The sequence below is a fragment of the Lampetra planeri genome, chromosome 9, assembly GCF_965212315.1.
Source record: "Lampetra planeri chromosome 9, kcLamPlan1.2.h2, whole genome shotgun sequence".
Taxonomy (NCBI): domain Eukaryota; kingdom Metazoa; phylum Chordata; class Hyperoartia; order Petromyzontiformes; family Petromyzontidae; genus Lampetra; species Lampetra planeri.
This window is the reverse complement of record NC_136115.1, coordinates 9,678,946-9,702,200: the sequence shown is the minus strand read 5'-3', so window position 1 is coordinate 9,702,200 and position 23,255 is coordinate 9,678,946. Positions and strand designations below refer to the sequence as shown.

The window sequence follows — 23,255 nt, the reverse complement described above, 5'->3', positions numbered from 1 at the left end:
ATCACTATAATTAAATGGCTAGGGAAATAAATGCATTGACAAAGAATGCCCTCCCTCTCATCACGACGTCTTCCTCAGTTTTTTCCCCCTCCTCTTCCGATATATACAGTGTTGTAAATTAATGCTCACAGCTGCACAGCAATGATAGCAATCCGGCTCCGCAGGAGTGTAGCCCTCCTGGTTTTGTGCTTTTCCACTGGAGCAGTGCATGGAGCCGAGCGCGCACGCGAACGCGCGCACACACGCGCCACCCTCTCTCGCTCTCTGGCATCATCGTTTATACTTCGCTCACGCTGCGCTCCTCACTCTCGGCACGCGTGCCGGGCGGCGTGCGTGCCGGGCGTCGGGTCCGCTCTTTCCTCGACCCCTGTGTTGACAGTGGCCGGAAAGTCGCACAGACGAGAGAGGCAGGCACGGAGGGCATACAGGCAGCTGGTGCTCGCTTAATGCCAACTGATGGTGGCAACAGCAGCAAGCAGCATCAGATGGCGTGGGCTTTAAAAATAAATAGGCATTTGTTTTAACGGGCGTGGCTTCTTTTAAGCCTCAAAGCCTGAAAGTATCATTATCATTCGAGTCAAATATCATTCAACGACCACCAAACCACCACCATCATCATCGTCAATACGTTAATTGACCACAGTCACCATTGCCGTCTGCATCAATAAAATCGTTATAACAAATGTTAGATGCATCCGACCGTACGTTCAGCGTTGAGACTGCCAGTTGCGGTCGCACGCTGTTGCGAGGTTGGTGTCCAACCACGCCGCACGGAGCCTAAGCTACGCAGGGAACAGAGACGCAGATAAATAGACAGGGGACATTGAGGAGGAGAGCTCAGAGGGAAGAGGAATGTGGCTGCTTTGAGCGCCGCTGTAGTGATGGCTCACCTTCGGACTCGATGCTGTGGCGGTGTTGCGGGCAGGTGTCTGCATTGCTCCGTGCGGCTGCTGCTGCTGCTGGTACTGGTGGTGTGCTCACTGTGTGTCAGCCACATCGCCCAAGCTGCAGGTAAACAAGCGCACTGGTTTGCACAGATGAATGTGCAAATGAATGAATGCGCCCGTTGCGGTCATTGCGTGATGTTCGGAAAGTTAGGGTGTCACGTTCGTGCAAGTGTGAGTGAGGTTACTCCATGAACATGTGTGTGTGTGTGTGTTCACGTGCACGTGTGGCTTCTCATTGTGATTTTAAAAGTTGTAGTTCTGGTGAATGCTAAGTGTTGGTGCGCGCGCCTTGTGAGTTGAGAGTGAAAGATTAAATTACATCTTTTGCACAATTTTAATTCTAAAAAAGTTTGAGTGTAGGTTGATGGTGTCATTACGTGCATGCGAGTGCTAATGAATGAATACGCGTGCATGCTCACTAATTAGCCTTGCTGGGATAAATAAAGGACATCTGTTATTTCATCTCATTGCCATTTAATTACACGTGTTGAACGACATTTTCAAAGTTAATGTTTATGTCAAAGATATAACAAGCACGCGTGAAGTACTTGGTACCGTGTGATAAAAATCAGCACTGGCGAGACAAAGAGGGTCGGGCATAGTGTTGGCCACCCACCTCCTCGTGTGCCGTGCCAGTCTTCATAGGTTCTTGCTGACCGCACTTGCCCCAACAGTCTGTTGAAGGCTATACGGGGGACCTTTGTCTTCTCGTGCAAATGTAAGTGCAAGCAGTGTTAGGTTAGTGAGCACCTATTATAAGCCAGCGCTACACATGTGTGGGCAGTCTGGTCGGCACACCATGTGTCCCTCAAAGTCTCTAAGGCTCAATGTATGCACACACATGCGTGGTGTGTGTTGTGATGCCATTTTATTTCACGCTTGCATTGCAATTCTAAAAGTTGCTGTGTAGGTTAAAGCTACAGTAATACCATAGTCACAGTTTAGAATTAGTATTGTTTCCTACCTTGTCACTGCCTATATTTCCACACTCACCATTCTACCTTGAATTTAGACAACTAACAGATTCCGTTATTTCAAATATCAGGAGGAACAATAATTACAAATCTCAGGAGTTTGATGTGCATTCTTTTGTCTCGTGAAATCACTGACATTGTGTTAGTAAGGATTATGTGGCAGCAGAACATAGCCTTTCGTTGCTCTGTGCCAGTTTAAAGTCTTCCTCTAGGCTGGTCTTCACTTGTGCTTGTTTTTTTCCCTTTCTCTGCTTTGTTTTTTCGAGTGCTTGTGATCGATTGCTCCAGACCTCAGAAGGGAAATCCCACATCTCTTGTTGTTTCAACCCTGTACCGTGTGTTTTGACGCAATTAACATCTCGAAAGTAATACAAGTGTGTGTTGAATAATGCCGTCCAAAACAGTGGCATATCTCATGGTCACGGTTGGGTGCTGCACAGTTTCAAAAAAATGAGCATTGGCCAAAACAAATGTTTCATAATGCACGTTTTCATTTGTACATTATACGTTGTACATAGTTTTACAATAAATATTATATGTGCATATATATGTGGAATGCTATATAACATTTAGGTGTGCAATGTACTCTGATATGCAGAGAGTCACCCGACCCGTGGGTTGAATGTCTAGTCCGTGTCAATAAACTCGAATCGTCTTTCCCATGCAACTGGTGCAATGAGTGCCAGCTCATGATCATTGCATGGTTGGAAGTCCGTGTGTTTTTCTTTTTTCATACAAAACCTGCCGTTGCTCAATGTAATTTCCACCACTGGCTTCTTTCTGACAACAGAGATGAGCACCATGCCAACACCCAAAATAGCATAGGGATACTTTAATTAAAACAAATACAAAACAAAATATTAATTTACTAATTATGTTTTATACCTCTACAGTGTGTGAATGTGTTGAGCACTTGCATATACTACCAATACAATTGACTTTAAACTCTGGTAACAACGTGCTAAAATGCAGACTTCTGAGAGGCATTCATGAATTAGATTCAGACAAAGCGTAATACCAAACGACCATCATCTGGCTATTTTCAGCCGAGCAACTAAGCCAGGTCAAGTTAAAAAATGTCCTTTAATGACTGCAAGAATAACTTCATCTGATGCATGTGTCAGTTCAACAATAAATAACAGACTGCGTATGGGGACTGTTGTATTTTTCTTCTCCTTGCTAATTAGAGCTGTAAATCTGCGCGAACAACTGTGCCCTGCCATTCTTGAAGCTTTGCCCCTGAGCTGTTTGAATGCCTGGAAGTGCTTTTCAGCATTGCTTGGCTGTCAATTTAATCCCTTAATTAAAATGATAATGAAGTTGTTTGCAGAATGTTGAATCCTGGCTGTATATTATAGATATAGTTGAACTATGTGTTATCCAAAATACTGTAAATATTGTACGTGCAGCTGTTTGACTGCTACGAATAATCGTTCATACAAAGACTGTTCATACTACATTATAGCATCCGAGTAATAATTACACAAATTATTTGGGGATACTGCATTGGCAGTGATGCAAAAATAACAAAACAACTGAACACATCTTTAACATTTAATTCTCATCAATCCCCATGTTGTAAAGTGCAGTCTACTACTCATCTATTTGATCTCTCTGGCCTCTCTGTACATGTACTCTAGAGAAGGGCAATTGTCTGAAACTTTGCCTATTATTTACTTTTCATTTTAAGGCAGTATTATTCATATTTGTGTTGATTTTTTTTTATTGGTAATAAACTATAAACTAGTTTTTTTTTGACCAGGTAAGGTCCACTGAGCTATATAGCTCTTTTTCAGAAGCGACCTGGCTACAAATGATAGCTTACCGAAGTGGCTTATCATGTAGAAATTTATAGCAGCCACATACTCTAAACGCATGCTTCTAAGTGTGGAGATAAAAACCGGAGGACCCAGAGAAAGATCCACGCGACCATGGGGAGAACATGCAAACTCCAAATATACAAGCGTCAGGGTTTGGATAGATCCCACGACCTCATGTATACCAGGCGAAGTCGTAACATCTCGCCAACATTGTCGATTAGAGAGAAAAAATAAGCAAATCTTGAGAAGAAGTTCTGCTTATCGTGACATTATAACCAGTATCAAGTCAAAGTGCTGCCCTGCTCAATTAAGTAGTGAAAAGTGGTCATCTCCGTTGCTGGTCCTATCCATGCTTCGCGGGCTGGGACCAGTCAGTCTGTGTGATAGACATTGCATGGTCCAACCTCATGTGGTGCTGCTCACGTCACTGACCACCGAGGGACAATAATGGGCCGAGTCAACACCGACCAGAATTTAAACTCATTACGGTGCCACCATGACACATACATTCATCATCTGTCAGTCATTGCCGTGTAGCAGTTTGGCTGAAGGGGAATTTCGTATCACGATTCTTATCCAGGCAATCGTACCATTAAGGAGTTGTAACTACACAAACATATATACAGCTATCTACACTTAACTCAAAGTTGCTGTTTTCTAGTGGAAAATGTGTCTACTATAGTCTATGACCGACGCCCACAAAGGTAATCTTAGAGTCATTAAAATGTCCTCTTTACAATATATGGTGTAATTTGATTCCTCGCAATAACGTTTCATACAAGCAAGAACTGTTCACCAAACATTTATATGCCGCCTGATTTGCAGGTAAACTTGCCACAATATAGGCGTGCTTGTGTGTGCATATACACACACAATAGGTATGAACATGTAACAATGTAACAATGCCGCAATTAGCCATTAACACGCATAATTGCTGCCTATTACACACGTTTTGTAGCACCCATTATTAATTTTATGCCGCTAGTTTAGTGCTTTTGTATATCATTATACAACATATATCAGTTTACTCAGGAGATCATTCTGGCGACTGATGCACGTTCATGCTGCACGCAATGTGGGTTCTGTGAGAATTAAACCTGAACATAAAATAATGATTACCGCTGTATAACCGCTTAAGGCAGAGAGCATAGGTGTAGTGGCTGAAGGGCATTGGAGAAAGGGGGCATTGACCCCCAGTTTATATGCCTGAGGGAAGCAGAGGAGGGAAAAAGTCATTATAAAGCTCTCACTAGTATATATTGCACATTCTCACTGCTGTTGAGAGAGCGTGTAATTGCACGTAGATGTGTGGCATTAAACCCACTTGGAAGCATGATCACCATGTACGGCATTTCAATACTCACATGTTCGTGTAATAATTTCCAGAGCTCGGTGTGTGGTAGTGTGTGGTTGGCTATGCATTACTGTGTATATTTTGTTTACCCATGGAAGTACCAATGAGTCTCAGAACCTTGCTTAAGGTGGGGCATGTCAGGATATGTTAGCAAAGTATTTTTTATATATTATTTACTGAACAAAAATTTAACTTTTGGGAGAAAACCCTTAAATATAATTCGGTGGAAACACTAAAAATCTATACAGGCATTCAAACATCTATCCAGGGACCTGTTTGCTGCATCACCTCCTGTAGGCACCCTATGGCCCTATTATATGTTAATATATGTGCCTTGTATGGGCTTATGCCTGTGTTCCATCTTGTGTGTACAGAAAGTGCTTTCAATGAAGGATTTTGTTTCCGTGCCAAACACACAAAGCAGTGAGTGGAGAGCCCCAGTAAGCTAAGCCACCTGTTCTCTCTTCAAATGAATTTACAGCATTGTGCATTCACTTAGGGACGTACAAAGACAAGAAATAAAATGTTCTGCATCAACACACATATAAAAGCCATCTGTCAATACTATACCCAGGCAACCTTTGTCAATCTGGGTGCTTCGAAGCTGTGGGTAGACTACTCAACTCACAATCAGATGTATGTGAGTTGAATTTCATTCTTCTATGATCACTAACTCATTTTGCCTTCCCTCTGGGCAATAAACGAAGTTCCACTTTGTGGGAAATAAACGGTCCCTGCCACGCAAATGCAAAATTTTCACAGCTAGCTCAAGGTCAACGATTAAGATGACCCATCGCTTGTTTGAGCATGAAACAATTCTATCTTTGGCTTCAACCAGCGCTGGGTATAAAACAACAATCTGCTGGTTCACTTTCGGCTTTAGTCAAACTGGGCATGACGTTGCCTCACAGAACACATACCAATTATATACAGCAAAATAAATAAAGAAATGGTAATTTTAGCCTTGGCTTAAATTAAACAAATATAGCCACGACTGGGGCACCTTTCAGCTTTTGATGGTGCCACGTGACTTCCACTTCACCTTAGCAAAGGCGAGATGTCTGCTGGGGCAGACATTTACTTGGTCAGATGCCTGCCAGGACTGTTATTTTGCTGATTTATTGAGATTATCTTGCAATGCAAACTATTGCGTGACGACACTTGCAAGTTTGAGTACAGTGTTCATTCTGAGAGTGTACTTTAAGCTTTAAGGTAAATGGCGATGTGAGCTTGCCTTTTATCTCACATACAGATATCAGTTGAAATTTTAACACAATGGTCCGAGTGGTTGACTTTTGATGGTAAAATTACCACGGGAATATATATTTATCATTGAGAAATTTGCATGAAACGGATGCTTTAGTTTATGTACATTCATTATATGTGTGATGAGCACAACCAGAGGCATTTTTTTCATAAACTGGAATGGAATAAGTGATTTGTTTAATGTAAGCTCGCCTGTAAGTCAACATTGGTTTATTTAGTTATTTATGAATGTATTTATTGGAAAGCTTTGTACGATTTTCCATGAGCAAATATGCAATGCACAATTATAATTTTTAGTTAATATTGCCTATAAGTGCATGACTGACTGAATACCTTCCAAACACTGTTCACCAAGGGTCAGGTACGTTTGTAAGTAGGATTGAGGGGTTACATCAGAGGATATATAAATTGAGTGAATTTCTTATTTTGAAGCATTTTAATATATGTCGAATGAAAATTTGAAATGTACATTGAAATGCATCACGTATTAAGTATATGCAACCGGTGGGGAAAAGGTGGGCTTTGCGTTTATATCTATAAAATATGCATACTTTGCGTGCTATGCTTGCAGCTACAGTGTGCAGCAGTTTAGCGGCGGCCGTGCGTTGGTGTTGTTGTCGATGTGTAGCCAAGGCTGTGTGTGGCTGTTAATGCCTCACCACTTCTCCATGCACCAACTGGACACTGTCTCTCCCAGCAGACAAATGTCCCCTTGCACATCGCGAGCCGCAAAACAAACATTTGTGCATACAGTGCGCCCTGTTTGTTTATACACCGCTGAGCACAAACAGTGATATTCAGTGGGGTGATAACTGACAAATTGTCTAATTGCATCATATTCTTTGCGAGTAATAATCCAGAGAAAAGAGCTGAGGTAACAACATTGCTTGCAATTTCTGTCATTTATTTCTGTTCCTAGCAGAGGGAGATCCAAATATAGATACCCCACTGATTTGTAATGTCACTCTTTATTAGGGACAGGTGATTGAATATTGCGAAAGCGATGGCTCTGTATTTTACAGAGGAGAGTATCATGTATATATGCATAAAACAAACCAAACACAAAAAGCAGTTCTAAAGAAACGAGTTTTCAATCTAGATGTAAAAGGGCATAGCTCGAGTGGGCTTCCTAATATCGGAAGGAAAGAATGTTCTGGAGGGCCGTAGATGCAGTGACCATCTTTGTTTTATGGCGAGTCAAAAAAAGATATTGAACGTGTATCGAGATTGGGAGGAGACACGAAGGCTTTGAAATAAACATGTTTTTCTCTAAATTTCTTCGCTATTTTTAACAGTCTATCTAAAATGGATAACCCTGTATTTTATAAATAGTTCAACTCGTAAACAAAATTCGAAATTCCATATTTACAATAGAATCTGACAATTTGGTTCGAGGAAAATCGTAACATTTTCGAGATAATATTGCTTGTTATATATAGATTTGTTTAAAAAAAATGTATACACTTATGTAATGTCTATTAAACTACTCTACATGAGGCAATAATTTTGGCTGATGAATCCACGTATATTGAAGTTGGCCTGTAAGTTGAAAAAAAGTTTTCATCTAGATATACAATACAGTATTTACACAGGAAATGGAATGTCTTTTCAGATGGTAGGCGCAACAACAGATAAGGGACAGCTTCAAAATTAAGTGTTATCTCATCAAATGACCACGGCGGTAGTGCTATTCATCATTTACAAGCCTGAGCCCATGTTGAAAATTCTATATTTCCAAGGAAAACAACTCAGTGGGTCTAATGCTGAATATTGAGTAGAATGAGAAAAATAAAAAATGTTTCTGTAGTTGTATGTCAGTGAAAATCATAAATAATGTCGATTATCAGCTGCACTAGAGAGAAACCTGGTTTGCAAAATAACTGGCACGAAGCCTCAACGAAGTCATAGACTTTACGAAAAAGAGACGAGGGTTTTGGATGCCACGCTGCATAGCCACAGCAATTCCGCATAGCAAAACGCACTGCTGAGCTGTCAGGGCAGCACGCAAGAGCACACACACACATTTTGCAAGCTTACAGAACAGGATAACATGGTGCCCACTCTGATCCTTAGTGGCTCCGTTGCAGGTGAGGATGACACAAGGTGGGTAATGACTCGCGGGACCAGCTCACACCGCACGGCCCGACACGCAGATTGGCACAGCAACAGCACAATTCCTTTTAGGCTTTTCCCCAAGACATTTCATCCACTGCTTGGCTGAGCAGCGATTCCTCATCCACATTCAAAACACACAGTCACTTAGCATAACTTAGGATAGCAGACTCAAAATCCTCCAGTTCCAGCATTGCTTAGAATGCAATGCTGAGTACGCTGATGTAGATGGTAGAGAGTGTCGATAGCTTAAGATTACTGCATCTATGATGTGGAGAGAGGCGGATCTAGCAACTTTCTGGGGGGTGGTGGGGGGGGGCACTGAAGGAGGCGGGGGTACCCAAATTGATGTTTAGTGCCGTAAGGAATCCATTTAAAAAATATATCTCTGGTAATATGATTTATTAACGTGATTAATTATTCCCTTAATAGAAAAGTATCGGTTTTATCAAAAAATATATTGATCACCAAAAATAATAAAATATCAATACATTGACAATTTTGGGGTCTGAAAGTAGGGGGGGGGGGGGGCCCAATGGCCCCCGTTGAATCCACCACTGGATGCGGACCATAAAATTCATATCTAGGCAAAACGTAGTTTATTTTCAGAATTACGCTTGCATGTAAAGCCCTCAAAACGGCAGACCATTTTCTTTAGCATTGGGTTTCAAAGCTTGGATGCAGAAGATTGGATATCCTGGATTCAGGTCATGAATGTGATCGATAAGAGTTAGATTTTAGCTGCGACTATACTAAGATTTAAATCTCACTGAGTGTCAAGGATTATTAACTCACAATTAGAAATCTGAAGGTCATGAGTTTGAATACCGCTTGACGGTTGACTCAGCCTATAATCCCCCAGGAGCCAATTAAAGAAGTACTACATTGCAGGAAATCAACCATAATTGTTCTACGGAGAGAGTTGCACCGACTGCAGAAAAGTGGAGCTTGTACCACTCTTCAGGACAACCAATGGACGTGATCACTACCCAACATTTGTTTGAGATTGTATTTTGATTTTATTTGTTCTGACATGTACCACACTTCATCTAGCCACGAGTCACTCACCAAGTGGCATACAGCACTGCACCTGTACCCCTGGGGGGTAGTGGCAAGTAAATGGAGAAATTAAGCCATTGTTTCAACCACCTGCTGGTAATGGAACGCAAGAGGAAACTCTGGATTGTAACCGAGGCATCCAGCATAGGATTGTCACCTGAGGCATGAAGTAGAATTTCGCACAACACCAGAATAGGGGATGGTATATTCATTGAAGCTACATTTTAAAATGATGCATTTCATTCTACCTGTGGATTAAATTTTGTGTGCATTCGATCATACTGTATATACGTGCACATGTATCCAGCCGGGGTGCTAGAGGTCGTCTTATGTGGTTGATTGTAAAATTCACAATCAGACGGTTGCAAATTTACATCTTGGCAAGGGGTCTTAGTGCCACTTTGCTGGAAGGCAACAGTGATTGCCTTGTACAAGGACTGGGTACCATCATATGTGCAAATGTTAAACACTCGCTAAATGAGGAGAGGTTTGATTTGCTATTGCTGTCATCCTCCATGTACATGAGGAAAAACTGCTGCTGGTTTGCAAATACTGCATCAACATTTTTGGACTTTAACACTTAGGCTTTCGCGACCAATATCATCCATAATAGAGGTTTTTAGGGTTAGATTACGTAACTATATATAACTGTGTCGTTAAACCCGCCACCACCTGACACATCCAATTAGTAAGGTTTGTCACGTAAACAGAACATGCCAAGTTGTTATGAGTACAGCACTCCAGTGTGTTGGAGAGCAAAGCTACAATATTTACAATCTGAGTATGACGTTGCGCCAGTAATTACAACTAGCTTCATCAGGCAACAGCCAGATTAGTGGCGATCTAACCCAAAAAACCCTGTATTATGGATTTTTGGACTTGCCCGTAAGATTTCAAGAGGGGGGCTGACCCTTCCGCCATTGCTACAGAGGGCTGCTGCTTTTTGCTTCCAGGAATTTAATTTCCTTCACAACGATACCACATCTGCACAACCCTACATTGCACTACATTGCAATATACCATTTGATCTTGATAGACGTTGCACAATAGGCCAACCCCAATCTCACACCTATTAGAGTTGCCTCTAATACACCTGGACGATAAGGTTAAAACCTTAGCGTGCAGGTGTAGAAAATCAATATGGCTACATGATCTTCCACTGATTTGTCTTTGTCAGGTTGACTTTCCACAGGGTGCTATGCTTACAACTGGTACAGAATTCATATTTTTATATCAGGTAGAATGGAAGATAAAGTCAATTGTAGTCATGGATTTCCTAAAAAAAACTGTCCTCTGCTGTAGCACTCTTTGTTCATCTGCTGTCAAAGCAATACAAGGCAACGAACGGAAAAGCTCTAGATGTTTTGCTTACTGATTGTAGCCAGGTTACACTGATTGTAATATCCTGTAATAGAAACCTGGAATTCCTGTATTTTTTTAGGAACAGCTAATTTATTAGTGCATTGGCTGATTCATCTAATGCAATAAATTCCATTATTTGTAGCCCATGGACACTTCAATTATCCACATCTCTTAATTTATTGATGTTAACCGAAGCATGCAAAATATTGCCGGGATATGTTTCTGCAGTCTAGTTCACGTATCGGATATTACCCACTTTGCAAGGGAATGTAAAGGAAATGAGGAAAGCTATTACACAACTGTTCTTGCCAGAAATGGACTTATAAAATGCCATTGTGAATAATTATCAAGGGTAAAGTTTCAAAGTTTATTTGTTCATCCAGTTGAGAATTCAAGAGACTGGGACAGCCTCATTGGTAACAGTGACCCGAGTCACCAAAATGGCAAAGGAAAAACAAACAGCAATGAAGCAAACACATCAAAACGGAAACAATCGAGTCACGTGAGAAATCGAAAACACTGCACGTACATTTTTAACTTGCATAGTAAAGTAATTTTATTTTTTCATTTGCTATACAGCCAGATAATCGCTAACCTTAAACACACAGTCGTTCATAAAAGTTGAAGGCAGTATAGTACTATAGTAATAGAGCAAGTGCAGAATTACTGAACCGGAATTGATAGCTTGAAAGCATTTAGCGCGTGGCCCTTGAAAGTGCGGGCCCGTATAATATGCTACTTTTGCTACGAGGCACTGATATTATCCCAAGACTAATCGCACTACAATGACAAATTAATTAACTTACGTAAATATCAAACAAATGTAAGGTGATCACTGTACTAACATGCAAACAGACACGGATATACGATGCAAAAGGCATTTGCAAGTGAAATTATCGTAAAGAATCGACAGCTCAGCATCGAATTGTGATTTGAGGAGCGAGTAACCGAGGACGTTTTTGAAGGAATGGATTTCAGCTCGTCTGGGGCATTAACAGAAAATGAGTCAGAACCATGTGAATGTGTTTTTCTTGATATTGAGGGGAGACTGCTTTAGAGAGATTTTGATCCTGATTAAACGCTTTGGGTGGGTAAGAGACAGAGTTGTATGTGTGCGTGCATTAAAGATGAACTTTCCCAAATGCATCTCCCGCGGAGAAGCGTGGTGTTTGCTGCAATTCCCACAATTCATTAAATTTCCATATATTGGCCCTCTGAAATTTATGTCCTTCATACAGGTGCATTAAAGCAAGGTTAAATGAAAAGTAAATCATTGTAGAATAGACAGAGAAAGAACATGAACTATGTGAGCATAGCGTGTGAGTTTCTGTGACGACATTTAGGCTGCTACATTCAGCAGGTGATGATTTCTATTACAATTCAGGTTCTGATCCTGTGGTGTAAAATAAAATCCTCTGAAACCATATTAGCAATTATGTGATTTGCACATTTTTATATACAGTATATAATGTGTAAGTCAAGTAATATATTATTTAAATTACGTTGCACTTTATTTATTCAAATTGCATTACTTAACAGAATTTGGCCATTGCATTACAATTTAGCATTACTGGTCAAATTGGAAAATTCTAAGCAAAGCGGCATACATTTTTTATGTGCATAGCATTGGTATAGCCGCTGCTATTTACTCTATTAATACAGTGTGTACGTGTGTCCCTGTGTGTGCTCGTGTGCGTGTATTTGCACACGAGCGGTAGTGGAGAGGTTAGTGCGCTGCACTACCTACCCGACGACCCGGGTTCGATTCCCATTCACGACCAACACCGTTCGTGACGATTATCTGAATGCGTCCTGGGCCTCCCCGAGGTCGACTCAAATGAGTACCTGGTGTGATGTGCAGTAAATATTGGCACTAGTGAGACAAAAGTGGTCGGGCGTGGTGCTGGCCACCGAGGTGCTGCTCGCTTACAGCACTTATCCCAACAGTCTGTTAAGGCTATAGAGGGGATCTTTGTCTTGTTATGTGCTAAATGTGCGGAAGGGTAACATAATGGTTAGCATACTGTCTTAGTATGTGGTGTCTGTACCTGGCCTCGGCCTCACCTGGGTTGACTCAACCTTAAATTAAATGACAAATGTAAAATCTGCACTTGGGTATATACATAAGTGGATGGGTGTGGTGTTAGCTCCACCATCCCGGTTGTTAGTCATGCTGACATGAACGTAGATGATTGCTAACATTGCTAACATCACTTTCCACTATCATCCAGAGTACGGTGAAGCTCTTGTCTGTATTTCTCCTGGTGACTCATGTTTACCATGGCTTGAATCTGTCCACGGAAACTTCTGTTGCCCGTAGGATAGATTACTACTGGTATCCATGGCCATTTCTCACCCAGGAAGTCACCTAGAAGTAATGCCAAATTTCTCCTATTATCCGTGTTTATTTGCAGGACTGAAATAAATAACAACTGTAGGTAGATATTATTCATCAACAGCCATGGTCAATTCACTGTTAGATGAAGACCTCCCCACACTGTCACCCATCTATGAAGGTGGCTGCGATGTAACAATCCACATAGCACCTGAACACGAGCTGATTTCATCGCTTCACCAACTCGGTGGACGCTTCCCATTTCTTGGCTGCCACTCCATCATTAATTTTGACCCCTCCCATGCTGTCAAAAAATGTGGATGGAAATCCCTTCAACAATCCGTGAATCAGTGGCAACTCATTGTGTTAGGGCATGGAGCAGTGGGGTAGAAGTTTTCACACTGGGCTATGAACTTGGTGACCCAAGTCGGTTCGTGGCCACAACTAACATCAGTGACGAGTACAAAGTGAACTGGTCCTGCTCCCCCACCCCCTCACAACCCGTATTGGCTAGCATGGTATGAGTCCACAACTGCCATGGCTGGCATGGCGTGTGAAGACCTTCATCCACCAGTAGATACATTTTTACATATGACAACTGCTCTCTATGTTTTTTAATGTCCACCGACTATTTATGTATTTACTGAAGGTATTTCTTACAACCTCTTGTTATTGCACACCTTTTGGGTAACAGCAACGCCCTATTATGTTGTTATGTTTGCTTGCCTTTACAGTTTGTTTGTCATAGCCGAAAGCAAAATCATGAAACTTTAACAGTTTTAAAGCAGAGCATAGTGCACGTTTTGGTAAACGATTTCATGTGGTAGTTGGTTGAAAATATTTAGACATAAAACAATGTAATAGCCATATAAAACATATGCAAAACAAGAGTCAAAATAAAAATCTGTACAGACATCCATGAGGATATTAAATCAAAATGTGAAACATTTAAAGGTTCTAAAAGCAGAAACGTGTTTATATGAATGTGAGTGAGTGGGGAGCAGTGGGCAAATGGTCTACATATTGCACTGCAATTCCATAAAAAAACATTGGTTCCATTCGTGACCATGAATAATGACAGTGGAAAATGGTAACTTAACCTGTCCAGGGCCTCCCCTCGATGTACTCAACCTTCAATGATTACCTGGTGCAATGTGAAAACATCAACGTTGTGGAGACAAAGGTGGCTGGGGCATGAAGCTAACCACACCAGAGTCTATATGGCTCTTAGGTTAAATGGGAATTCTTTGTCTTTGTTGGCTGCCTGTAAACAAGGAGTCAACATATACGATGGCATATAATGGCATAATAAATAAAGCGGCCAACGTTATTTTAATACATTTGTTAGCATCCACTTGACAGACTGTTTCTCCGTATAGTCACTCTCGACTTAAATACATTTTTCCCAGTGGCCCACGATTCTTTAGAATGCCAGCAGCATAAAATAATTTTGATAGGTCCTTAAGCCATGACTACACCTCAGCTTTCATAGCCTTGTCACTATTGAATTGCTTTCCAAAAAGAACTCCACAGGGGCTAGGTCGGGGTTATATCCCGGATGTAAAAAACATCCCATCCACGCTTTTCCTAACAATTCAATGAATTTAAATATATATAGTGTGGGCATGCAGTATCAGTACTGTGTGATACTCTATTCCAACATTAAAATAACGTCTGGGTTTTATCTTTCTCTGTATCTACATATTGTGTATCTTACAATCATACATTTTCGCATATGCATAAGGTATGATATAATTATGAATCCATGCATAGGCGGAGTTTGACTTCTATATTTGGGGGGGGGGGGGGGCAGTGGTTCGCTTTGTCCCTCACATTAGAAGTAGCGGGTGCATACAATAAATAGTTTTTTTATCTTAATTGTAAACTAATTATTTTTTTATAAGGGTGTCCAGTTTGGGTGGGACATTGCCCCCCCCCCCCGTGCCAGTTTGGAGTTACCGAATGAAGAACTTCTGTTGCTTGAAGACTCCCAGTTCTCCAGTATCTTCCATTCCTGGCTATGTTTCTCGTGGTAACGGCTCGATTGAGGTACGTCTTGGTGGCCCGACACTACATTTGTTGGCAACTGTCACAAACTACCAACCACGCGGCTGAAGACAACATCAAGATCGTGTGGCCAACGGGAGGTGTAGCGGTGGGGCCAAGGCGGCAGCAGCAGCAGGCCGAGCCACGTGCATGTCGTGTGAACTCCCTGTCCTAAAGCTTTTTCGCAAGTGCCTCGACATTCAAGCGAGGCTGGCGGACACATGCACAGCGAACCGGGCTGCTCCTCCTCCACCGAGTTGACAATGAGGCTCCACGTCCCGAAGCCTCCAACGTTGTCGAGGCTGCGGGACATGGCTCATCCCCCACGCTCGTCACCACCATGAGAATATCGGCTGCCGGTCGGCGTAAGCGAGTAGAGCGACTCTGGCCAAGGCACGAGTTCTACCAGGAAAGGGAACGCCAAGCAAGGTCGACGATCTTCAACGTCTCTCCAGCAGGGTTGTGTAGTGGGCACTGCCCATGACAACAGTGATGATGACAACGACGACGATGATCTGCGTACCGAAGAGAGTGGAGCAGAATTTCACACCCAGCACAGAGGTGCTGAGGTGAGCGTAATGGAAATTGTTACCTTGGTGGAGGGGTACGTGATGTGGAGGAGCTTCAAAGTAATGATGAGACGGTGACCTTGGGAGTTGCTCTTGCTGAGGCAAAGATAAGTTTCCAAGCAGTGGACTGTGTGGAGGTGGAACACAGCAAGCAGTAAGCAGAGAGAAGGCAAAAGACTACCACGAAGGACAAGTCGCATGCATGGTTACACCACACTCACCCACACCTTTCATCACATCACTACACCACAAACATATTGGAGGACTCTGCACACAATGATGTGATACCCAATACCATTGTGACTGACTAACACCTTTCGGACCCACTGAACATTGCATAGGACACTATGGTACATGTAGGGGTGCACTCCTCTCCATCATGGGTCGTAGCGTTTGGGATGCCGGTGCTTGGCGTAAGATATGGGAGGTTCATACCCTTGAGTAAGAGCATTGTTTTGAAAATTGCGTGCTCAATATCTTGCTGTGGTTTTTTTTGTGGTGAATTGTTTTGTTTTGAGTTGTTCGGTCGGGTGCACCATGAATTGCCATGGCCGTGATTTGTTTTGGGCCAATGTGCTTGGGGCCACCGTGTCCGTGGCATCTGAATGCCACACCAAGGGGGATGGCTGCTACTCCGTCTGACATGCATGTGTCAAACGTGACACGGGGTGACGTGTGGACGAGCAATGGTCACTTGGCTGGTGGTAAGAGAGTCACAGTGGGATGGGGCTGACAACCATGCGGTTAATGGAGGTTGTGTTGTAGGCCATGACCCACACAAGCCAAGCCGAACAAAAAGAGGTACAGGTGAAATGTTGGGCTGCCTTTCACGTCGCCTCTGGGATCCAGGGAGAGGTGGCATGGGGTCCCGTAGCCCACTCATTTTTTGTCACTTAAATGTGGGTCCTGGGATAGGAATGTAACAGTGATGTAGTGGGCCACGATTCCCCCTGACCAGTCTCTGGTAAGATGGACTGCGGCAGAGCAGAGAAAGCTGTATTGCGAGCAGTACTGCAGGTGAAGGGTGAGAGGCGGGGGGTTGAGGCACACGCAGCCGCGGTGTACAACTGAATTGAGTATAGATTTTTGGAAAGTAGGATCGGAATGCTGGCCAATCGGGACAAGTCTGCTGTGGCGACCACGATTGCAGGGGAACCAATCGGGTGGGTGAGAACGAGTGGCGGGAATCAGAGAACAAATTTGAGTATCCAGAGCGACTCCGTGCTTGGGGCCTACATAACAGGAATACTGACAGTGCTCGGGATTTTTTTCTCAGGTGGCAGCCTCGAGCTAAGCAAGACTTAGCTCGAGGGTCAGGGGGAACACAGGAGTGATGATAAGCATTTGGATTGGTTGATACATTTATTCAGGATTTGTGCGAATTAATTATTTTGATTTGTCATGTAACATAATTGCCCTTAAGGGCTTATAAAACGTCAAGTCAGGTTTATTTGTTTAACGAGGTGAGAACTAAGGTGTTGAAGCGTATTGTTTTGTTAGTTGAAGGTAGTGCCCATGTAATGGGAAGTCACCGTTTGAAGACTCTCAGCTCTCCAGTGCCTTCTGTTCCAGGCTACGCTACTCGTAGTGATGGCTCGATCGATCATCCATATCTATCTGGGCGACTCCAAGATGACAATTAATATGTAAATTATATGCTCATGATACATATCGAATAGTAAAAAGTCTAGGTGCAATCCTTAAATTGTGTTTTCACACTACTGCTGGTGGAAAGGCCTCCGCTTACAGCGAGCTCCTGTGTGACCCTCGAGAGAGTATTTTGTCTTGACTTCCACATTGACCTCCATCTTGGAGGAAAGAGGTGGCAGTATCCACAGATCACCCAACCACATACCACCTGCCAATTAACAAATTGTGGTGTACCTTTTCTTTTATAGAGCTTTGTTGACAGAAGTGGTGTGGGGGTATTGAAGAACTATGCCCATAGTTTCACTGCCGTGATGGGAGATGCGAACTGACCAAGTGCGCTAACCATTACACCATGGCAGCAAACCCACGTATAAAGTTATACACACTTAAATCAATAGTAGTGGTAAGGTTGATACCCAGAGGCGTAAGGCTGCAACGAAGGAGACATGCATAAGCCTGTGCTACTAAGAGTACATCAGCGTGAGGCTGAAGTGGCACACTTTAACCTTCCACCCATGGCCTTTGCCAATTGCTGGTAAGTTTATCGTTTGGGACAACAAAAATAACTGCAGTCCAATTCTTGGGTGTTGAGACCTTCCTCCAGTTTTTAGAGATAGTAATATAATTACCTTGCTAAGTTGAACATCTATATTAGTCATGAAAGTTGATTAACACGTTTCAGCGTTAGATTGAAATGCCATTATTTATATATGGTGTGTAATAATGGAAATTAAGATGAAATATGCCCATTTTATATCCTTTATTCAGCCAGTTGAGAATCGACGGAAATCCATGATATATTTACAAGGAAGACTTGGATGATTTATAATTACACCGGAAAAGCTATTGTATTAACTTTTACAATGTTATCATGTAGGTCATGTTTGAATTCAGATGTGGGCTATGGCAGTGGAAAAAATTTCTAATCTTGAAAATTGAGATGTAACAGAATCTTAAACAATTACATCAGGCAGCATGCCTTCAACAGTATCTGCTGAATTTGTCAGATGGCTAGAGGATTTTTTTAAGTCTCTGGCTTTGTCAAAGAATGTCATCACAAGGGCACCTGACCATCTCGTCTGATACACTCTATAACATTATAAATGTATCGTTTTAATTAAGGAAATGCTTAAAACGTGTACATTATGATCCTGTAAGACCTTGTTTGTTTACAAATTGGTTGAGTTGGATGGATAAAATATAAGCTGCTGTAGACTTAATACCTGCCCGCAATGGACTCGATCGGCGATTGTGAAAGTATAGCATTACCACCATCGCAATGAAAGAGAGGTTTTTCATCTCGTCAGACATCTTGGCAATACATTTTAAATGTCTCAATTCCAACCACATAATAGCACCCTGTTTTGAGTTGACGCATATGCCTTATCTAAGGCCCAAATGGACACTAACGACCACAGTAATAAATTACGCATTAACATCTACATCACCGGCTTGTCATTTTATATCTGTATGATATAAAACGTGTTACAAATAGAGAATTGGAGAGACGAGTCATTGCAAGTAGATTCATTTGAAATAGTACATATGAGTAAGCTATTGGCTATTATTTTTCTGGATTCATGGAAGCGATGTTGCAACATTATCTGAAATGGAGGCATAAAAAGAAGCATGGGAATGAAAGGTTGCAGAGACATGAGCTGAAATTGTTCAGCTATGGCAGATTAAACCATCCAAAATATGTTAAGAACAAGTCAAGTCAAAGTGTCTCCATACTGAAACAAGCATTGTCCAAACCAATCGGCAGTGCTGAGCCAGTGGTGAAGATTACATGTTCCGATGGAAGGAACCATGTAGGAAAACCACTTAATATAGTAGGCCAAGGGTAAACGTTTTGACAATGGCCTGAGCCAATGAACATCGTCGTAATTGGTAATTTCTCGTGCAATTTGGACATGAGAGTTCTTAGTCCTGGGAGGAATTCAAGAGGAGATAATTTAGTAATTGCATGTTATTTTCCAAATCTAGCCATGACACAATGCTACTGTACACCATTTTGGCATTGAGGCCAAAGTCAAGCCAGTAAACCAGTAATCCAGAGTCATTGGGATGCTTATGTTACCAAAATATTGGGCTTCAAATATTTTCATAGATTAATGTTAGATAATGTATGCATGCATCTATCACTTATTTTGGAAATGAATCCCAAGGTTTACTTGTTTTGCCGTAAAATGTGAGAATAGAAAATATACCTTTTGAGTCCGCTGTAACATCGTCATTGAGTTGTCAGACTGAGAAGCTCAAGTATGAAATTGCTGTAGGTGTTAACCATGGATATGGTCTCCATATGCTGCCCGAGCAAATTATATCCTGTCAGCACTTATTTGTGTGGAAGAGAACCCTAATTTATAAATTGCGTTGAAAGTTTGTGATTCAAATAATAATGTTAATTAAATGGTGAATTGAAGCAGCTCTTTTATGTTTCTCTCATGATAATGTTTTTACAGAAGTTAAGGCTAGAAAAAGTGTTTTTGAATGTTGATTTCGGTTCTTTCAATGTAATCCAAGGTAGTTACAGTAAAAAAGCCTTAAATGCAATGCTGTTATCAGCAGTGGTGAGTGTTATGCAAGATCAAAGTCAGATTTTAATAAAAACGATACAAGAAATGATGGTTTCAATTTAAAAAGGCTTTGCTGCAAGCTATGGATCAGCCACACCAATAGGTATCTGGTCCAAGCACATTTGTTGATTACAAATTAATTTAGATCTTTTGGCATTTCGAGTTTTTTGTGTGAAATTGAATAACCTAAAATTAAACTACTAAATTATATGAAGAATACGGGTTGCTCTAAACAAGTGTACTTTCTTCAAGGGAGTATCGGATTGTCATAATGCAACCTCCGTGCAATGTGTTTGGCAACTGGAAAATAATAAGACTTTCTAATGATTTCCTCCCGTTTTATCTGCAAGAGATAGCTGATTAAAAAGTCTACAGTGAAATTATGAAATGCACAATTACCCATTGAATTTCCTCAATTTCTCTTTAGAACTTGAACCAGTGTGTATTAATATTTTTAAAAGCTAGAACAAAAATACAATTCTATTATGTATTCATTTTATAGCGTATTCCTCTTCTCCAATTTTGCTTTATTACAGTATGTACGTGGCACAATAGAAATTGACACCCCCCCCCCCGCTCCCAATTATTTCTTTTTGCAGCAATAGAGTAATGTGTGTGTGTGTTTTTAAGGATATGTTTGCTATCAGTTTCAATAGTACATGCATATACTTGGGCGGTCAATGTCGATAATGGCCAGTAGGTGGCGGCGGGGTGTGGGGGGGTTCTTGAGTAACCTGGTCAGCACACCAGCAACATGGCTATAGTGGAGGCCTGTTACAGGCTTAATTAGTGTAAAAACATTGTTTCATTTTTCAGGTATTTCGAAATAAATGGGTTTCCATTGGTGTAGAGTGCCTCGTGTCTTAAATTTTAACGTGCAACATATAACAAGGTAGAAGATATTAATGCTCGATAATTATAATTGTAGGTGGGAGCAACTGCTATTTTTTATCAGCACTTGACAGCATAATTATTTATTTAGTTGGTGTTTGCTCAATTAATTGATTTTCTTTGCAGATAATTGCTGTTTTATACTGTTCATGGAAAATGTTGGCTTATTTTTTGTAACCATCCAACCACAACATCCTTGTGCAAAAAAACATTCAATACATTGTATACGAAATGTGCATGATAATATAGTAACATATCAACAAATCACAATCAACCAGGTAAATCTCATTAATGTTAATAAGCGTGAATTATAAAATTAAAGTTATTAAAACTGTAAAAATAGCCCATACATTGATACCCAAGCTGCGAAGTTAACTAGCATCCAGTGTTAAAGATTATATTTTTGCACAATTATTAAAATTCCAATCTGATGAAATGATTGGGATGGATTTTGCATCCGAGTGATTTAATTCAAGAAAATCCTGATTGGTTTACAATCATATTTAAATCATACATGTCAAACCATAATATCTATACACTATTTATATGTAGTGGGTTCAATTGAGGCACACACTCAGCTTGGATGCAACATTATTTATTAACACGTAACAACCAACGTGAACAATATGCATAAGGTGGTGACCACCATTCTTAACTTCACTAAAACTCGGGGAATACTACACAGTGTGACCAAGGCAGGTGACGAGCTGCCTGGTCACGAATGACGATCGGAGACTCGAGGACCGATGATGGCGACTTCATCCCAGGGTTGAACAGCCCAGCTCTCTGTTCACACCCCGCTTATAACTGCCGTGGTGTGGCTAGCTCTGCCCCAGGCCACGCCCCCCTTAAAAGGTCCGGGCCCCCAACCACGTGACCCCCAAGCTCCCCCCTGGGGCCCCTAGCCCCCCTTTGTCTGGTCACGTGTCCTGTTGGGTTCACGCAGCGTGTCATGGCCTGACATGACCTCCGTGACACCCGCCTAAAGCACCCATACTGAGCCAACACAGTAGTGACGTCATATGTCCCTACGCTCGTACAGTCCCGACACAGTAGTGACGTTGTATGTCACTACATCACCCCCCCCCCCCCCATAACACAGCCATCCCGGCTGGAATGCAACTGGGGAAACATTGAAAGGTGTGCCTCCCAACAAGCAACATCAAAACATAACCGGCGACCGATGATAAATACAGCATATAAAATATATACACATTCCGAGAGGGGGGAAAGGAGGGGAGAACGCATGGAAAAAGGGGAATTAACAACAACAAATGTACATGAAACTGGCTAATCCACTTACCCCCCAGCACAGCCTACCCGTGTGAGAATCTCGCACGCACAGCCATGTAAGTGTGACTGAATGACGGTGTAGGCAATCAACAGGTGTGTGAGAGTCATGTAAAGCGGCCAGTCTTTGAACGAGTTCGCATGGCCGGGCCTCCCGGGGAGGTGAACACGCTCTCCCTGGAGGTCCTGGGGGAAACTTGAAAAAGGCCCAAAGGGCGTGGCCCATCCCCAGGAGTCGAACAACAGGAGCAGGAGTGGTTGACGGGTGCTCCACTGCCCCCCCCCCCCAGTTCACATCCAGTCGGCACAAGGGTGTCAGGTGCTGGGATCCTGTGACGAGAAAAACCCAAAACCTCCTGAGGCACAACTCCGTGAACATGCGCCTCAGCTCGTCGGACATGACAGCCACCCGGCCCCTGGGTAGTGGAGATGAAGGGATTCCGCCCGGCGGGAGAAAAAAATAAACGGATTCCGTCATGTTGGATGCACAACCAACACTGGCGATCGAACCGAATCTGTACACATCCATCGACACAACATAGATTGCAGGGTCCTACGCCCCCCTGCTACCATCCCATCTACCAGGTGGTGATAGGGCGAAGACTCAACTGTCGAGCGCTCACCCACTTACACAACAATTTACATTTTGGACGTCTTCTGACATCCCGGGTCGAGAAGTCATGCTTCAGGGTCGACCCATGTACTGGGGCAAGGAAGTCGCACTTCAAGGTCGCCCCAGTATCTGCATTTTAGGTGAAGCAAAGAGTTTGGCGTGAAATTCGGCCTGCTCTTGCACAAAAATGGCAGCTGCACGTGCGAACCGCATCTCCGCGGTTTCCCGCGCTCGCACAAAATAGCGGCCGCCCATGCGAACCGCATCTACGTGGTTTCCCATGCTCACAACCTCAGCAGCCCTCCCTTGAGGACCACTACGGACATCTCATGTCACCCATTAGCATCCCCCGCCTTTCCAACGCAGCGTCTTAATCATAAAATCGCAC

The 23,255-nt window shown here is 42.3% G+C and overlaps 1 protein-coding gene across 1 annotated transcript in view; it reads left to right on the top strand.

Moving 5' to 3' along the window:
• The first annotated feature begins 221 nt into the window (after positions 1-221).
• Positions 222-23,255, top strand: part of LOC144720660 (netrin receptor UNC5C-like) — a 141,779-nt gene continuing 118,745 nt past the window's right edge. Inside the window, exon 1 of the mRNA XM_078597583.1 lies at positions 222-1,011. Within this exon, the coding sequence (XP_078453709.1) occupies positions 882-1,011 (130 nt within the window). The 5' untranslated portion in view covers positions 222-881. The remainder of the gene's footprint in view (positions 1,012-23,255) is intronic.